Raw genomic sequence first — 16,413 nt, 5'->3', positions numbered from 1 at the left:
ATAGTATCAAGACTTAAGGATCAAATTCTCAAAGAAGGTGGCAGGCTGAGAGAAAAAACACAGTATGAACTATTAGTATCTGGAGACTTGTTGCATCTTTTGGGGAAGATTTACAAAATATTACTGCAATACCATACAGAAATAGAGCAAGCTAAAACTTGTATGATAAAATGGATTCAAAATTTTAGGGAAACTATTCCGTTGGACATATGGGAAAATTTATGGACAAAGGACATAAAATTTACAGGTTGCCAGGTATTGAGAGAAAATTGGTATGAAATGTTCTTTAGCAGGTACATTACCCCCAAAGACATTGCGAGGATTAATAAGGGTTATAGTGGACATTGTTGGAAATGTCAGAATATGGATGCAACATTTTACCATATGTGGTGGACTTGTAAGGAAGCAAGAAAATACCGGATAACAATACATGAAGAGATGCAAAAGACCTTCAAACTCAGATTTGAATTAAATCCAGAAAGTAAGCTTTTAAGTATCTTACCAACTAATGTGAGAAAAGAACAAGACGACCTCTTTCGTTATATGGTGACGGCAGCGAGGGTATTATTTGCAGGTGGATGAAAAAATGATGCCTGCCCTGGTCTCTCAGAGTGGAGAGATAAAATGTATGAATATGCTTCAATGGCAACTGACTACCTACTTACAAAATAGACCGATAACCAAGTTCCGGAAAAAATGGAAGGATTTCTTCGATTACTTACGCTAAACTAATTGACACAGAAGCTTAGGGGGAGGGAGGGAGGGAGGGAGGGAGGAGAAATGTTACATAGTTAGGTTTAAGGAAACTTGAATGTGTTGCTTGTTTTACTCCCAAAGCTATTATACCTATATTGTTTATATACTTATTGGTTGCATACGACTGTATAACTTCCAATTTACTGTCTAATTTAGAATCTGTATAACTTTTATATTATGCACTTACTTTACTTCAATTGCTTTAATAAAATTCTTAATTAAAAAAAATTGTCTACCCAGACTTGTAGTGGCTCTCCAGGGTCTCAGAGAGGTCTTTCACTTCTCCTATTACCTGATCCTTTTAACTGGACACACTGGGGAATTGAACCTGGGGCCTTCTGCATGCCAGGCTAGGTGAACTACCACTGAGCCACGGCCCCTCTCCAAACATGTCATCAACATGTAACCATCAGTGATGGACCTCTCCTCTAGGGATGCATTGACCTGGCTTTTAAAGCCACAAGCTAGTAGAGCGGCATACGTGATCTCCAAGTATATTTTAAAAATGTATTTCTATGTTATTTCGCACTGAGACTCAAGGCTGATTACACAGTATAAGTCAATACAATCAACAGATGGGACATTCAATAAACAATACAATAGGGTATAGATTGCAGAAATTTGAATCTAGCATAATTCTGAATACAGAGATGAAACATTGCTGAAAGAAAGCATAAGTAATCTGACATGATGTATTAAGCAACACAGAAACTACTCCGTAGGAGCATATCTACATCAACCGACAGTACCCAGTAGTATAAAGTCGCTCTTTACCAAAGCATCTCTCAGAGCCATTTCTTACAGCAGAGCCCTATTAACTGAGTGAAAAACCCTCCTGAATAATTCAGTTTTGCATGATTCGTGGAAAGCCAAGACAGTGGGAGATCTCCTGATCCGTACGGCGACCACAGAGAATGCACATGTTCAGGCAGCGGTCGAGTTTGCCCGTTTGCAGGGTCATCTCTGCAAAAGTTCCTGTGGAGTGTAGCTGACATGGTGGAGTAAAGGGAGAGAGGTAATCCTGCAGATATGAGGGGCCAAGGTATGAAGGACTTTGAAAGTGGTAACCAAAACCAGGAACTGAGCCAGGTAATTGATGGGTAGCCCGTGGAGTGACTGCAGAAGGGGGGCTCATGTGTGCGCTCCGCCTAGCTCCTGAAAACCATCAAGCGGCGGCGTTCTGCATCATCTGGAGCCTCTGAGTTGACTTTAAGGGAAGCCCTATGTAGAGCGCACCGCAGTAGTCTAGTCTCAATGTTACCATGGTATAAATCCAGGTAGCCAGATTGGCCATGTCAAGGTAGAGGTAAAAGGGTAAGTGCTACTGCAAAGGACTGATTTATACATGGCTTCCCTTGCCACAGAAACTGAAGCAGAAATTTGGCTGCTCCTTAAGTTTCAAGCCTTCATGACTGTGGAGATACGTCCCCCCCCCCCACGCCTTTCAGCCATACTTCCCTCCCTAAGACACGATCCCCGCATCTCCAACCACCATGCTGCTCCTTATTGAAATGCTTAAAAGAACTGGCAAAGAACTAGAAAACATGCAAATTAAGGAGAGCCAGAATGACACAGCGTAAGGTTTGTTTTAAAGCAAAGAAACTGAGTTCTCTTGGAGCAGAATTTGGGGCTCAGCAGGCAAAGGTGGCTATTCTCTGCTCTGGGAAAGTGCTCCTATTACCTGCAACTTGATAGGCTCCATATGAGGAAAGCAATTATATTAGAGGTTTGTTAACTCAATTATGAAAGTAGTTTGTGATGCTTTTTAATTAACTTGTTCTGTATGCCTGATGGACCATGGATTTGTCAGCATATGCCAGATGAGACACTCAAAAAGGGGGACAGCATTGTGGTGTGAAATTGGGATATCGAGGGAGTCAGATGGGGGCGTGGAGAGAGAGAGCACAATCTACTGGGACTTCTCTGGTGCAAGCCTCGCTGGAATAAAATGAGAACCGTGCAGGATAAACAGGGATGCCAAGGAAAGAAAATATGGAAGGGCTTGGGGACCGGATCCGACCCTGCACCCAGCAGTGGTCTCTTCCAGAAACTCTGCCTGAGAGACCTGCGTAAGAGTGGTTGCATTTGTAGCTGATATGATCCACAGCAGCCAGTAGTATGGCATGAGCACAGAGGGCGACGGAATTCACTGAGGCAGCCTGCGCTCCAAGACCGCTCTCAGTGGGCTTACTGAAGGAGCTGTTGGTTTGTTAGAGAAAGAAATCCACACATTGATAAGCAAAGCAACACCTTTATGAAGACCACATGGAGAAAAACATATAATAAAGGCGAGTGCTTTTGAGTTCCCCAGGGCTGCTTCCGTGCAGTGACGATTCTCCATGTAGCTTTCAAAAGAGCACCCCCAGGGCGGTCCCCTGAGGTCACCATTCTAACCCCCTCCCCGCTGCCACTGGAGGGATTTTGGGAGCACGTCTTAAAAACCAGCAATTGACTATCACTGTTGCTCTTCTGAATTCTCACCTTCTTGCTTGCTTTCTTAAAACAAGCCTCTAGTCCCTTCTGTTGCAGAGATATGGGGGAAGGCATGCAGCAACAAAGAAAACAGCTAAAGACCTTATTCAAAATAAAAGCTAGGAATTCTATCCCAGTTAGGTTATAATGTTATAATGCTACAGTGATATGTTAATCGCCTAGTTTTATTAAAGTCCTCTGATGGTAGTCGAAAACCATGGCAATGGGGGAGAGGCGAGCTGTGGCAAGGAACAAGGAGACAATGCGGTTGGCAGTGGAGAGTGCCTTCAAGTCCTAGCTGACTTCTGGCAACCTGTGGTGGGGTTCTCATGGCAAGAGACTAACAGAGGCAGTTTGGCATTGTCTGCCTCCGCAATGCTGGTCTTCACTGGAGGTCTCCCATCCAATTACTAACCAAAGCCGACCCTGCTTAGCTTCTGAGATCAGACGAGATCAAGCTCGCCCGGACTATCCAGGTCAGGGCAACAATGTGATTAACACCCGCAAAAATGCATCCTCTTGGCATACACATCGCTTTGATTGTGATCTTTCCAAAACAACTGCACCAAACCAGGTTGGGAAAGACTGCTGCAAAGTGAAAGAAAACACAGAATGCAGCTAGTCAGAGGACACTGCTCTGTGGGGATTTCCCCACCCCACCCCACCCCACCCCAAACCCACTCAAGCAAAACCTCTGTGTGGAAGCAGCCCCGAGCCCTCCTTCAGGCGAGACAATAAGCCACAAAAGAAAATACAGGCATGGGGTGGTGGGGCACAGATATTTTGTTCTGCACGCTGAAGGCCCCAGGCTGTGGCTTTAAACAGGGCTTTTGGGGGGAGAGGAGAGAAAGAGGTAGTGGGACTCAGTGGTGGGACTCAGGACTGCACAATGATGTCACTTGGGTAAGCTGGAACAAGGGGGGAGTTTTTTAAAGTTTAAATTGCCCTCCGCGAAAATGGTCACATGGCCGGTGGCCCCGCCCCCTGATCTCCAGACAGAGGGGAGTTTAGTTTGCCCTCTGTGCCGCTGGGTGGCGCGGAGGGCAATCTAAACTCCCCTCTGTCTGGAGATCAGGGGACGGGGCCACCGGCCATGTGACCATTTTCAAGAGGTGCCGGAACTCCGTTCTACTGCGTTCCAGCTGGAAAAAAGCCCTGGCTTTAAACAGTATTTTTTTCTCCCTAATTTTTTTTTTTGTTTAGCATCCAGCCTGAAAGAAGAGCTCTAGCGAACTTAAAAATGTGCCCATTTAGTTGGCCTTCAGAAAGGTTTTATGCTGCGAGCCTTCCTTGGACTTAGTAAAGGTCTCAAAGCACAACGGTTGAGGAGGGGGGGGGCATTCCCCCTTCGAGCAGCAGCTGCAAAATTCCTGCAGATGCCAACAGGAACGAGATCCACCCCCTCTGCTGCACCCACTGGTTTCTCCTGTTCAGTTTTATGTTCCTCAGCAGCATCTGTTTCAGCAGATCTTGGCCTCGGGAACCGAAGAAAGGAGACCAGCTTGCTGTTCTCCCAAATACCTAACGCAGATGGCAGCAGGGATGCAACAGCCCAGTGCAGAGAGCAAGCTAACCTTCAGGCTCTCGCGCTGCGCATAAACTGTCCATTCACAAAGCGTGAAGTTTTACTGTGAGACAGAAAACTGCGTTTACTTGAAGCAGGACCCAGAACTTTACGTTTTTCTTGGTGACTAAAGATGCACAGCCCAAAATGGAAACGGAGGACTTAGAACTAGCTCATCTGAAGCTCAGTTTTCCTTTTTTTTAAAAAAACTCTACAAGTTTCTAGTCCTTACTGTCAGAGAACATAGCTTAGAGACAGGGACAGTATGGCCTGAAGACTCAAACCCCTAATGTTTAAAGTGGTCAGAAAGAGGGTGTTTTTCAGGGTCTTCTCTAGAGTTCCCTCTGCCCCTCTGCTAGGCAGAGCTCTCTCGGTCTTCATGCCCGGCTCTCTCCTTTTTTCATTTCTCTCTCCTATGCCACAGCTTCTCCTGGCAGCAAATTAGCACTCCCATCAGCCTCTCAACCTACGCAGCACACTGCCTGGACCCTTAACGGGCTCTCCAACCACTTCCAAGTCATGCCGGTGTCACTTCTGAGAGTGCAGCCAGAATGCCGCTCTCATGCACTGGCAGCCGCCTGCCAGGCACTTCTGCAGCCAAGCGTTGATTATGGCTTCCGTGTGGAAGAAGTGCTTCAGTCTCACATTGCAAGGGGCAACATCACCATGCTGCAGCTCCCACCTGGCTAGCACCTCTCTTGGCTCACGGAGCAACGGAACCGGCTGGGAAGGTCCCCACATAGCAATCGAGGGAATTCAAGGCGGGGCCTCCTGGACGCAGGTGTGCTTTTGCGGGGTGAGGAAAGGGCACTTGAAAAGTTATTCTGGCAAAAATGGACGCTGTAAACAAAAATAGAAGCGCTGTACTTCAATGAATTTTCCAAAGCGAAAGTGTTTTGAGCGTGCTCAGCGGAGCCGTTAAAAAAGACTGGAGCGAGCATCTTCCATTAACGTTACGACCGTGAAATATGACAATAAAATGATAGCCGTATGGTCGCAAATTTGCAGCCCGCCGAGTTGCCAGGGGTTTATCCTCACTCAAACGTGCAGAGAGCTGTAAAATGTTTACAGAAAGGGTCGTTTGCCACCATAAAATCCTCTTTTCTCTCCTAAACAAGGCTGAGTGGAGTCATTTACAAACCCCAGAATGTTCATCGGGGGAGAGGGGAACATCTGTTCTCTCCAGGAGCCTGCAGTGATCTTCTCGAACAAATTAACTAAAATGGGTGCTTTCTAATTAAATTAGCACTCGATTGGAAGGGCCTGCGTTGGTGCACTCGGTTACAATTAACACGGGGAGGGACCGTTTGCTCCGGCGCAAGCTATTTAACTGGAAGGTGAAATATGGAAAAGCACATTACCTGTGGACGATTACCGACACAATGGGAGCTTTTCTTCTGCCCTCGCCAAAGACTACAAGAACAACGCAAGGCAAAGGATTTGATCCTCTCCCCTAAGATGAAAGGGCATGGGGGGGGGGTTCGGAGTAGAGCCCAACAGTTATTTTGGTGCAACAAGAGCTGTGTGGGACGGGAGCAATCACCCAGATGTGGGAAGCTTGTGCAAACACATCCAGGGAGGTCTGATAGTCATGAAGGGTCACAGAGAAGGCTACGAGCCACAGCAGCTAAACAGAACTTCCAGGCTGAGCGGCAGTCTACCTCTTACTCCCACAGGCTGGAAACAAAGAACCGGGGAAAGCTAGGCTGCTGCACTCATGCCCGGCTTGTACGATTCCAAGACATATCATGATGGAAAGCAGATGCAGAACTAGGCAGGACTGTGGTTCAATGCAACAACACACGGCTGTCTACCCCCACCCCAAAGTATTTTAGTTGCAAAACAATCCAAATCCTGCATCAACTGAAGCTTGCAAGAGGTGAGATTAGTGCCGGGAGATTCATCTCTGTGCCCTCTCTCAGGCCCTTTCCACCAGGGCGAAAACCTTAGCCCCACCTTCCCTTGACCCATTCAGTGACTGAGCTGTGCCAAGCCAACAGGCACAATCAGTGACATTTCAACAGCTCTTGCAATTTGTGGATTAACTAGGACAAGAAGCCACACCAGGGGGTCAGTTCACCAGCCACTTCCTCAGGCCCTGGAAGGTGGGGCGATGATCCAAAGGAACAAAAAGGACAAGCAGCTCGTTCAAAGTGGCGGCAGGGAGGGGGCCGCACACAGCTTCACACGGGGGCGAGGAGCTGATCCCCCTTGAAAGGGCACAGGGCTGGGCCAGCATCACACTAGCTCAGCTGTGCCATCAGTCCAGGGCCTGACATCCAAAGCATCGCCCCCCTTTCCAGAAGATCTCAGTAGCCCACCACTCCCTCCGCCCCAGACCTCCAAGCTACCCCTTTACCCTTTCACATTTCACCAGGCAGCCTGTCCACACTCAATAGGAAAATGGGGGAGGCTGAGGGGCCCTTTCCTCTCACCCCCTTCACATGTTGGGGTCAGCATGAGGCTCCATACCTGTGTCCCATTACTCTTGCCCAGGGCTTTTTTTCTGGGAATTAAGGTGGTGGAACTCAGTGGGTTGCCCTTGGAGAAAATGGTCACATGGCTGGTGGCCCCGCCCCCTGATCTCCAGACAGAGGGGAGTTGAGCGGCACGGAGGGTCATCTAAACTCCCCTCTGTCTGGAGATCAGGGGGCGGGGCCACCAGCCATGTGACCATTTTCAAGAGGTTCTGGAACTCCGTTCCCCCGCGTTCCCGCTGAAAAAAAGCCCTGCTCTTGCCATCTGCTTCCAGATTCTAGACCTCCCATGTCAAGCTTCCCACTTCTCCGTCATGAGCCATGACTGCGTCGCCTGCCTTGAGCCACCCCGCCGCTCGGCTCTCCACTAGGGGTTCCCAGCCCTCTCTGTGCCTTCTACCTGCCAAGACAGCGTGTAGCGCTTGCCAGGCCCTCCCCAGGCTTGCTTCTTGGGCAAAGCTTGGCCTCCGGCATTCCGGTTCCATCTTAACACAGCTCTTCGAGTATTATCTTGATCCTCCATCCCAACGACTGAAGCCCTTGGCCAGTCCCTGACCTCCCTTTCCCTCCCCTCTGCGCAGCAGAGACCATACATTTTGTCAAACTTCGGGCTGCCACATGCATTTTAAGAAAGAACGCTGAAGAAAACGGAGAGGGAATAGAGAGGGGAAAGATGGCACGCTGCCATAGGACTGCTCCACCTCAAAGCAGATTTTCATTTTTGCCGATAGGACTGATAGCCTGCCATACCCCAAAGACTCAGGGTGGCAGCGATGCCAATCTTTTCCCTGCAAAGCCTGTCTCTAGCCAGGGTGGGAGAATAACAACAACAACATTCGATTTATATACTGCCTTTCAGGACAACTTAACGCCCACTCAGAGCGGTTTACGAAGTGTGTTATTATTAACCCTGGTGAAGTGGGTGGGGTTGAGAGAGCTCTGAGAGAGCTGTGACTGCCCCAAGGTCACCCAGCTGGCTTCAAGCAGGGGAGTGGGGAATCAAACCTGGTTCTCCAGATGAGAGTCCTGCCGCTCTTAACCACTACACCAGACTGTGTCTCCAAACTAAGCGCAGATAAACCTCTTCTTAAAGTGGCGGGGAGGGCAGAGCAACCCCATGTGAATTTTTGGATCCTTTGCTAAAAAGATGCCACCCAGATGGCCCCACCCTCAAACTTTTTGCTATGTAAGAATTTCATATTTCCAAGTATCCCTGTTCCACTGAACTCTTTCTGCACTCTATCCGTTAGACTGAACAATAAAATAAAATCAGAGAAAAGAAGATGCTACAAAATTCAATTTGCCTTCTTCGCTCTCTCTCTCGCTCTCGCTCTCTTTCTGATGGGAGCTGTATTTTTAATCAAGGATATGCACCCCTGGAAGAGAACAAAGGCCCCCTTGATGATGCAGTGTAACATGCCCACCGTAACCCCAAGCTGATACCCAGTGGAAAATCCTCCTGCAAGGGCCCCTCTGCCCCCTCCACTCCCTGCTTCAACGTTCAACTAACCACTTCCCTGAAACGTCTTCCATTCTTCCACAGGTCAAGGATGTGCAATCCAGGGAAGTCTGGAAAACCGACCACCCTTGGGACCCTGAACATTTTGCCGTTTCTTCCCAAAGAGCTGCCAAAGAAGAGGGAGTCCATCCTCCGCACCTTCGTGCCCAGGAGCCCAGCCAACTGCCTTGGTACCTGTTTCCTCTCTTGGTTTGTCTCGCTCCGGCTTGTGCTCTTCCTCAATTGGAGAGGTGGAAGGTGACTGGAGAGAGATGAAGGATGGCAGCTTGCTTAGCGCTCTGGTCTGCGAGAGGGCCTTGCGGCTCCAGGCGCTTCCCTCCCGCTCTGCACCTGAAGGCCCAGGGGTTGCTTCCTCTTTCCTAAAAAAGGGAGCAAGAAAAAAAAGAGATGCTCATGGAGAAGTCTTAATGCTAATGGGAACTCAGCAGAGTTCAGCAGAGGGCACAGGGAGTTGCAGGACAAGAGTTCTTGCTTTGTATTGATGCTGGTCACCTGATACAGGGAGGAGGGCTCAGGAACTGCCCCTCATCCCCCCCTCACCCCAGCAGCAGGTTGGCAAAAGCCACTCTAAAAGTTTAAGATCCAGAGGAGTCAGCCGTGTTAGTTTGTAGTAGCAAAATAGAAAAGAGTCCAGTGGCACCTTTAAGACTAACCAACTTTACTGTAGCATAAGCTTTCGAGAACCACAGCTCTCTTCGTCAGCTGCATGCGTCTGACAAAGAGAACTGTGGTTCTTGAAAGCTTATGCTACAGTAAAGTTGGTTAGTCTTAAAAGTGCCACTGGACTCTTGTCTAAAAGTTTAAGTTATTATTAGCTCTGATAGACTAGGGTACTGGTGTTGACTCATAAAATGTTGCATGGCTTTGGCCCTGAGAACAAATGAGTATGTCAGCTTCATCAGAACCGAACAAGCACCTTCATTGGGTAAAGGCTGAGAAACAACTGTTAGGGATCCCTGACTGGCTAGGATCAACCACTTGACCAATATACCTGGTGTTCGCTTCGGCAGCACATATACTAAAAACTGGAACCTTCAACCCTTGGAGTGGGTCAAGGAGCCCCACCTGCTGTATTGTGAGTTGTGAGCCCCTGCACAACCACCATTTTTTCAGCTGCTTTTCTGCCAGAACCTGCTTGCTTGTGCGCGTGTGGGAAGAACAAGAGCACCTTGCACACTGAGAGGAACAGCAGTAAAGCGAGGGGAGATCATTCCATGGCGGCAAAGACACTTTTTCACCCGAGCCGGGTTCAGAGGCTCTTCCTCCCGCCCGTTCATTCCAACCAGCGTGGCCTCCGATGTTCCATGCACATGTTTCTGGTGCCGAGACCGCTCTCCCCAAGAAGTCTGATCTTGCTCAAGGCAAGGAGGAAGAGAAGGCAAAGGAGAGAGCTTTGGTGGGGAAGGGCTGTCTCTCACTCTGCCTGTGGGGTTGTGCTTTGCCTCGGTGCACTCTGGGGCTCAGCTTGTGCTTCCAGATACCAGTTCCTTTGCTATGCAGCCCTCATTTCTGGCCTTTATTTTTATTATTTTATTATTTGTGTCATTTATAGTCTGCCTTTCTCACTGAGACTCAAGGCGGATTACACAGTGTGAGATTGGTACAGCTAATATCAGGAACATTTCCATAAACAATGCCATAGGGTAAATAAATACAAGTTTACAAAGACATAGCATTAGCAAGGATCCAATACAATGTAGTGGTGAAGTCTATGGTTCCTAACTCATTAGCAGATCATCTCAGATCCCCTTCCTACAATCCAGCCCTCCTATCTGAGTAAAAAGCCCTTTCGAATAATTCAGTTTTGCATCATTTGCGGAAAGCCAGGAGAACAGGGGCTGTCCTGCTCCTCAGTTCCTCAGGGGCAGGAAACTGGGGCTGGGGTGGGTATATCCCAGCACCCAGGTGGGTGGGTGGCAGAACGACACATGCTCACTGATTAGATGGGATCACTCAAGGAGAAATGAAAATGACTGAAGACAAATGCTGAAGTAGAGACAGAGGGGAACAGTTAAGAGTTATGAGAAAAGGTAGGATTAAGGGATAGAGGGGTGGCCCACCTGCAATCATTCATCTGGAAGTGAAAACTGAACCTGCAGAAATGTTACACAGTCCAGGTTGCCTCTGCCCTTCCCATCTTCCCCATCACAATTTCGAAGACACTGCAAGAGCGCCACCTTAAGGATGCCACTGGGAAATAAGGCCACACAATAAAGATGCCCAGCCTTAGGGACTGTTTGTGTGTAGGAAGTGCTCTTCCTCTGGAGGTGAGCCAAAGCTCTAGCCCAAGCCTCTTCTGGATGTGACACAGACTTTACTTATTTGGACAGGCATCTAGACTCCAGTGGTAAGCAGAACCATTTTGAAATTTAAAAAAAAACAGTGCATCATAATATACTATAAAAGACTGCTTTATAATGGATCTCTTTATAATAATACTAATACTAATAATACTGATACTATTAATAATAGTAATAATAATAAGAAAACGTGCTAGAAAATGATCAAGTCAAGATCTTATGGGATTTTAGAATACAAACTGATCGACACCTTGAACACAATACACCAGACATAACAGTTGTGAGGAAAAAATCGAAAGGTCTGGATAACTGACAATGCAATTCTGGGGGATGCCAGAGTCGAAGAGAAAGAACTAGAAAAAATGATTAAATAGAGAGATCTGGCAACAGAAACCACCCGACTATGGATGAAGAATACAACAGTAGTCCTCATTGTCATTGGGGCACTGGGAACTATTTCGAAAAGCTTCACAACCTATATGGAAAAATGGCAGCTTTCTGATATAGCATCTATAGAACTGCAAAAGACAGCGTTACTTGGAACAGCGTACATATTACACCAATATCTGGCTGATACTTAGGTCTCTGGTGGAAACTTGTATCAGCTCAGCAAGGCCAATCAATGATAATATGTGATCTTTATTTATTATTGATTTTGTTGTGTGAAATCCAAATAACAACAACAACAACAACAACAACATTCGATTTATATACTGCCCTTCAGGACAACTTAATGCCCACTCAGAGTGGTTTACAAAGTATGTCATTATTATCTCCACAAGAAAACACCCTGTGAGTTGGGTGGGGCTGAGAGAGCTCTAAGAGAGCTGTGACTGACCCACGGTGACTCAGCTGGCTTCAAGTGGAGGAGTGGGGAATCAAACCCGGCTCTCCAGATGAGAGTCCTGCTGCTCTTAACCACTACACCAAACCGGCTCCCTTTGCCTTGACACTACGTAAGGAAGTCTGTTTTCCTGCCTACTCAGTTGTGTTACAAACCTAATGCAGCAGTCTTTTCAGTCCTGGATTTCTAAAAGAAAAGGTTCTGGGGCTCGTGTTTTTCCACACATCATGTCAGCCATCCCAGAAGTTCATCCCCCTAACCTGACGTGCGCAAGGGCTGGCACTGCTTTACGGTCCGGGTAAACATCCTGCATGTTCTCAGAGGGACCCTACTCTTGGCGACACCATCATACCTTCCTCGGCTGTGCGCTGGCCTCTGAGAAAGGGGCTGGGACTGCACTCGGGCTTGAGCACCTGCTCCTCCCTCACATTGGCTTAAGTCCTCGCCCGTCCCGCAGACTCGCTCCTCTGAGCAAATCCGGCTAATGTGACGTTTTATCATGTCTGACATCCCTGCCGACAGTGCTAATAAAGACAGAAGGACTGCGCTATTTAAAAGTGCCTCTTGTCTAAGTGTCCCCATCCTTTCCATGAAAGGGGATTGGAATGAGGGGCCCACAGGCGCTCCTCTCGCCGGACCAGCCGGACCCCCTCCCACCTCTCACATTCTTACCCAAAAGGAGCAAGGAAGGTATTTTACACCTCATCGACTCAGGGGATGTGAGCTGGGTGCCATTCCAAGTTTATTCTGTCACCCTGGATAACTCTGGAGAGTCCACATAGCTTCAAGCGCTGCCATACAAGGAAGGGCTTGGGATTCCAAGAAGGGCCCGAGATACAGACAGCGTGCAGGCAGGTCCAGCTCGTCCATCACAGCTCATAAGCCAGGCGGGCCCCCCCCCCGGGAGGGGAGGGCCAGCAGGAGAGAGTGGTCTGCTTGTCCACACAGCTGCTGAGCGGCAGCTACCGTGGCCACCCCAGATGTTCCCAGAGGCTCTTCAAATGCTGCCTGATCCCAACTCATATTTATTTATGAACTAAGTCCCTTTGGACTCGACAAGGCATTATGCCCAAGAAAGCACGCACAGGATTGCAGTTTTAGATTTAGGCCATCCGTAACTTCAGCAGGGCTAACCATGTCTCCTTAGCCATTTCACAACAAACTTATAAGGTGGGCCGCTCCATTTTGCAGACAGGAATCTGAGGTAGAGATATCATCCCCCAAAGCCTGTGGCTGAACAGGGGCTGGAAACCCACCAGCAAGTATCTGTGTGCGTTCAAGGCCTGGGTGTCTGGAGAGCTCAGGGGGTCCAGGAACATGACAGGCAACCCTGGGGATGTCAGTTACCAGCTCTCAGCCTGGCCTACCGAACAAGACTGTTGTGAGGAAGACTCCAGAAAGAATACACTTTCTTCTATCTTGAGCTCTTCCTTGGACCTGTATGGAGACCCTCCAGCCCTGATTCTCATGGAATTAGGAGCCACTGGATAACTTTGATTTGGCCCTGAAGGCGTGTCTGGCAAAGGTTTCAGAAGCCTAGGGAATAATTGTTTTGTTACTTATAAAAGATGTAAACCACATTTCTATTTTTAAAAACCCTGCCAGAGGAGGGAACGTCCCTTAAAAACCAATTCCAAGAAATGTAGTGTAAAGGCAAAACCAAAACAGGTGCCTCAAAGGCACAAGGCCAAAAAGCAGGCTCCAGCTGTGCCAAAAGGTTATTCCTCACTCCATTAATTCGCAGAACCCTCCTGCGAGGCGGGCCATTCCTTTTCCCACTTTACAGATCACAGTGCAGGCAGAGCAAAGGTGACTTAATGGCCAAGAGCGAATTGAGCAAAGCTTTCCAAAGTCTCAGGCTTTTGAGCAGGGTGTGCAACCCTCCCCCAGATTAGGTGATCCAGATCTGGGTTTCAGGAATACCAAAAACATTCGGTATCCCTGAAATCCAGGTCAGATTCTTTAATCTGGTTAGATAATCCCAAATTTATACAGCGATTATTCCCTATGGGGAAAACTATCCGGGGGGAGGGGGGGCATGTTTCAAGTAAACTCAACCAAATTTGCCGGGAATCTATACTTTCCTGTCCACTAAAACTTCCCAATTTTCAGGAAGATTAGAATCCAGGGTCCAGTTCTATGGGCCCCTGAACAAGCTGCCACCAGCCACTCCCCATTGTTTGCTATGGGGAAAACATTTCCAAGGCTTTCCTGGCAAAGGGAAACCTTAAGCACAGGCAACCCCTGGCCAAAAGCCCATCCCAAATGCACGTCCCACTCCCACGCAAGCCGAACCAACCAAGTCCAGCGGAACCAAAGTGAAGGAGCCCAACCAGAGAATCCCAATGTACAAGAAGAGAACTCCAAACTGAAGCAAGGGTGGGGAGATGAGCCTCGCTGGGGCCACTGAGTTTAAAAGGCAGGCAGCAGAGAGGCTTGAAGGGCTCCTTTGGAGCTTGGGCGGGGACAGAGGGGCAGGATGGACATTCACTCTGCCCGCTGCTGCTGACTCCGGTCCTTGCCAGCATCGCGCTACTCTCCTGCTGTGGCATGGAGCTCGCCTGCATTTTGCACCCTGCCCGCCCTCTTGCTCATGCCACTGTCTGCCATCTTTCTTGCTGTTGCTCCCCTTCTGCTGTGGCTGCCTGTGATCAAACAAAGCCAGTCCAGGAGAGTTCAGCTCCTTTGGATCCGATACAGATTCTCCATTTTGATCCAACATCGCCAGATTATGCCAAATTGGCATGAATCCAGTTATTCAGCCAGATCATGAATCCCGGATCTCACCCCCCTACTTTTGGGCCAGGAAACCTTGGGCAGGACAGGCCAGGATCAAGAGGGACGTCTATTTGCTGGATTACAGCCGTGCCACACTGTGCCTTCTCCATCCCGCGCTGAACCCCTCCCATCTCTTGCTGCCTGTTGGCTTTCTCGAAAACATTGCTGCCCCCAACAGTCAGGACTGGAGCACAACGACACAAAGCTGCAAAGCAGGTGCTGCAAACTGGAGAAGGGAGGGCCCAAAGCAGAGGATGTGGCCGTGTGGCTGGGAAATGGCTGGTGCCCTGGTACTGTGGGCAGATTTGGCTGCTGGTATGCCAGCGAGGAATGATGGAGAGGCCCTGACAGAGCATCTACAGACAGAATTAGCAGGCCATTGCCTCTTCTATTCTGGGCCTATATAAATATAGCTGCTCTATTCGGTAAGGCAGAGGTGGGACATTTGCTAAGTGTGTGTGTGTGTCGGGGGGGGGGACATGACAAATCCTCCATAAGCCACAAGGATGCAGCAAAATTTGCAGAGCTTAGAGCTACACAGTTCATACCTTTGACCCTTTGGGGGAATAATGCAGTGTGCCTCTTTATTAAAATATCCTTATTAGGCTAGGCAATGGATAAAAGGATTTCTGGCTGATTAACTGCCTGGTTGATTAATCAATTAGATTTAAATAATTTCCTTATGACAACAAAAAAGGTGAGTGTTGGCTGACAATCTAAAAAAGCAAACTGTTAAGCCGCTCTTAACATTTTCCTTTGAAGTCTCCAGTTTTGGTAACACATCAGCACCAAGAGAAACTTGGAAAATTAAAAGAAAAAAAGTTCTCCTCCCCTTTAGTTTGGGAGACATCCACTAAAGCCCCCCCTTGCTGATGAAAATGGACACCCAACAATTAACCATTTGCAGCAGATGAATCTAGCCATCCAGCACCAAAGAGCATGCACTTCTAATTTCTGAGCTTAAAACTTTACCCAAGGAAGATTTATAAAGAGTTATAACAAACTGTCTAAACGGTACTGTAGCCGGATTCCAAGATGGAAAGCCCGCCGATGACCAGGCTGGCCCGTGAGACGGCCCATGGGCTAGGAACATTTCTTTGGCCTGAGCAACAGAGAGGCCTGCTGGTCGTCTTATCTGCCCTAGCTTGACCTGGACTTTCAAAGCCGTTCCAAGGATCGTGGTCCAGGCAGCCTGACGGGCAAAGACAGAGGAAGTCCAGGCGCTTGTAGCTGGGGCGCACAGGCCTGCAAAAATAAATCCGAGCGGAAACACGCACCAGGCTCTGGGCCTTGGCAACCTGATCTTGCGCTCAGCAACTGAACGCCAGTTGTTCGTTCTTGTTGGTGTTTTACAGCCACAAGCAGCAAAACCTCCAATTAAACCTATGCGGCACTTCAGTCTTTGCTCAAGCCGTTTCTGAATCGCAGCACAAGCAGCCCACGCCAGGATGAAGCCGGGCCCACTTTCAGCCAAGGATGATTGGGGGTGGGGGGGTGGGGGGGGTCCCCAGTACTCAACAGGGACACTCAAGCTCTGGTCTTTGTGGATTCAAAGGCTCCTGGGAGCCTTTTCACAGGGACATCAGTGCAAGCCGGGGGGGGGGGGGGGAGGTCCTCTGGGAGAAAAGTATCTGTAGCATTATGATAACAAAGTGATCAATAGGCCCCAAGGGCACCCGGGACAAGCTTTCCTGCACCGCCGT

The 16,413-nt window shown here is 48.5% G+C and overlaps 1 protein-coding gene across 1 annotated transcript in view; it reads right to left on the bottom strand.

The window, feature by feature from the left end:
* The window catches only part of ZC3H3 (zinc finger CCCH-type containing 3), a 307,903-nt gene that overhangs the window by 22,451 nt on the left and 269,039 nt on the right, over positions 1-16,413 (bottom strand). The window contains exon 11 of the mRNA XM_054984638.1: positions 8,963-9,147. Coding sequence (XP_054840613.1) covers positions 8,963-9,147 — 185 coding nt within the window. The remainder of the gene's footprint in view (positions 1-8,962; positions 9,148-16,413) is intronic.

Source organism: Eublepharis macularius, chromosome 7 (assembly GCF_028583425.1).
Source record: "Eublepharis macularius isolate TG4126 chromosome 7, MPM_Emac_v1.0, whole genome shotgun sequence".
Taxonomy (NCBI): domain Eukaryota; kingdom Metazoa; phylum Chordata; class Lepidosauria; order Squamata; family Eublepharidae; genus Eublepharis; species Eublepharis macularius.
This window is presented reverse-complemented; position numbering and strand designations above follow the sequence as displayed.